At 38.7% G+C, this 372-nt stretch overlaps 1 protein-coding gene across 1 annotated transcript in view; it reads right to left on the reverse strand.

Moving 5' to 3' along the window:
- The window catches only part of LOC119584992 (major facilitator superfamily domain-containing protein 8-like), a gene marked incomplete at its 5' end in the record, with an annotated part of 21,727 nt that overhangs the window by 1,662 nt on the left and 19,693 nt on the right, over nt 1–372 (reverse strand). Inside the window, 1 exon segment of the mRNA XM_037933598.1 lies at nt 60–259. Within this exon segment, the coding sequence (XP_037789526.1) occupies nt 60–259 (200 nt within the window).

The raw sequence follows: 372 nt of genomic DNA on the forward strand, positions 1-372 counted from the left end.
TTATTTATAGCTTGCTACCAACTAATTCCTATAGCTACTAAAATAAAACACTGCCTTACTTTGAAGATGCAGGGCATAAAGAGGAAGAAGTTCAGTGCCCCTAGAATGGTTGCAAACCAACCCGTAGCTGTATACATATTCCACTCAATTCCAAGGCCGGCATCTTCCATCTCCTCTCCTAGGACCTCGGGCACCAATGATGTCTTATTCTCACTTGTTGTCTCGTGTGAGAAGGCCACTGCTAATGCTGCCTGAATAGCTTGAAAAAAGATAAAATAACGCAAGTTAAACAAGTACTTCTCTATGCATATACGTAAATACTTTAATTTGTTCACACACATACCCAATAATATCTACATTGTTTATAACATC

Source organism: Penaeus monodon, chromosome 19, assembly GCF_015228065.2.
Source record: "Penaeus monodon isolate SGIC_2016 chromosome 19, NSTDA_Pmon_1, whole genome shotgun sequence".
In the NCBI taxonomy this organism is placed as follows: Eukaryota; Metazoa; Arthropoda; class Malacostraca; order Decapoda; family Penaeidae; genus Penaeus; species Penaeus monodon.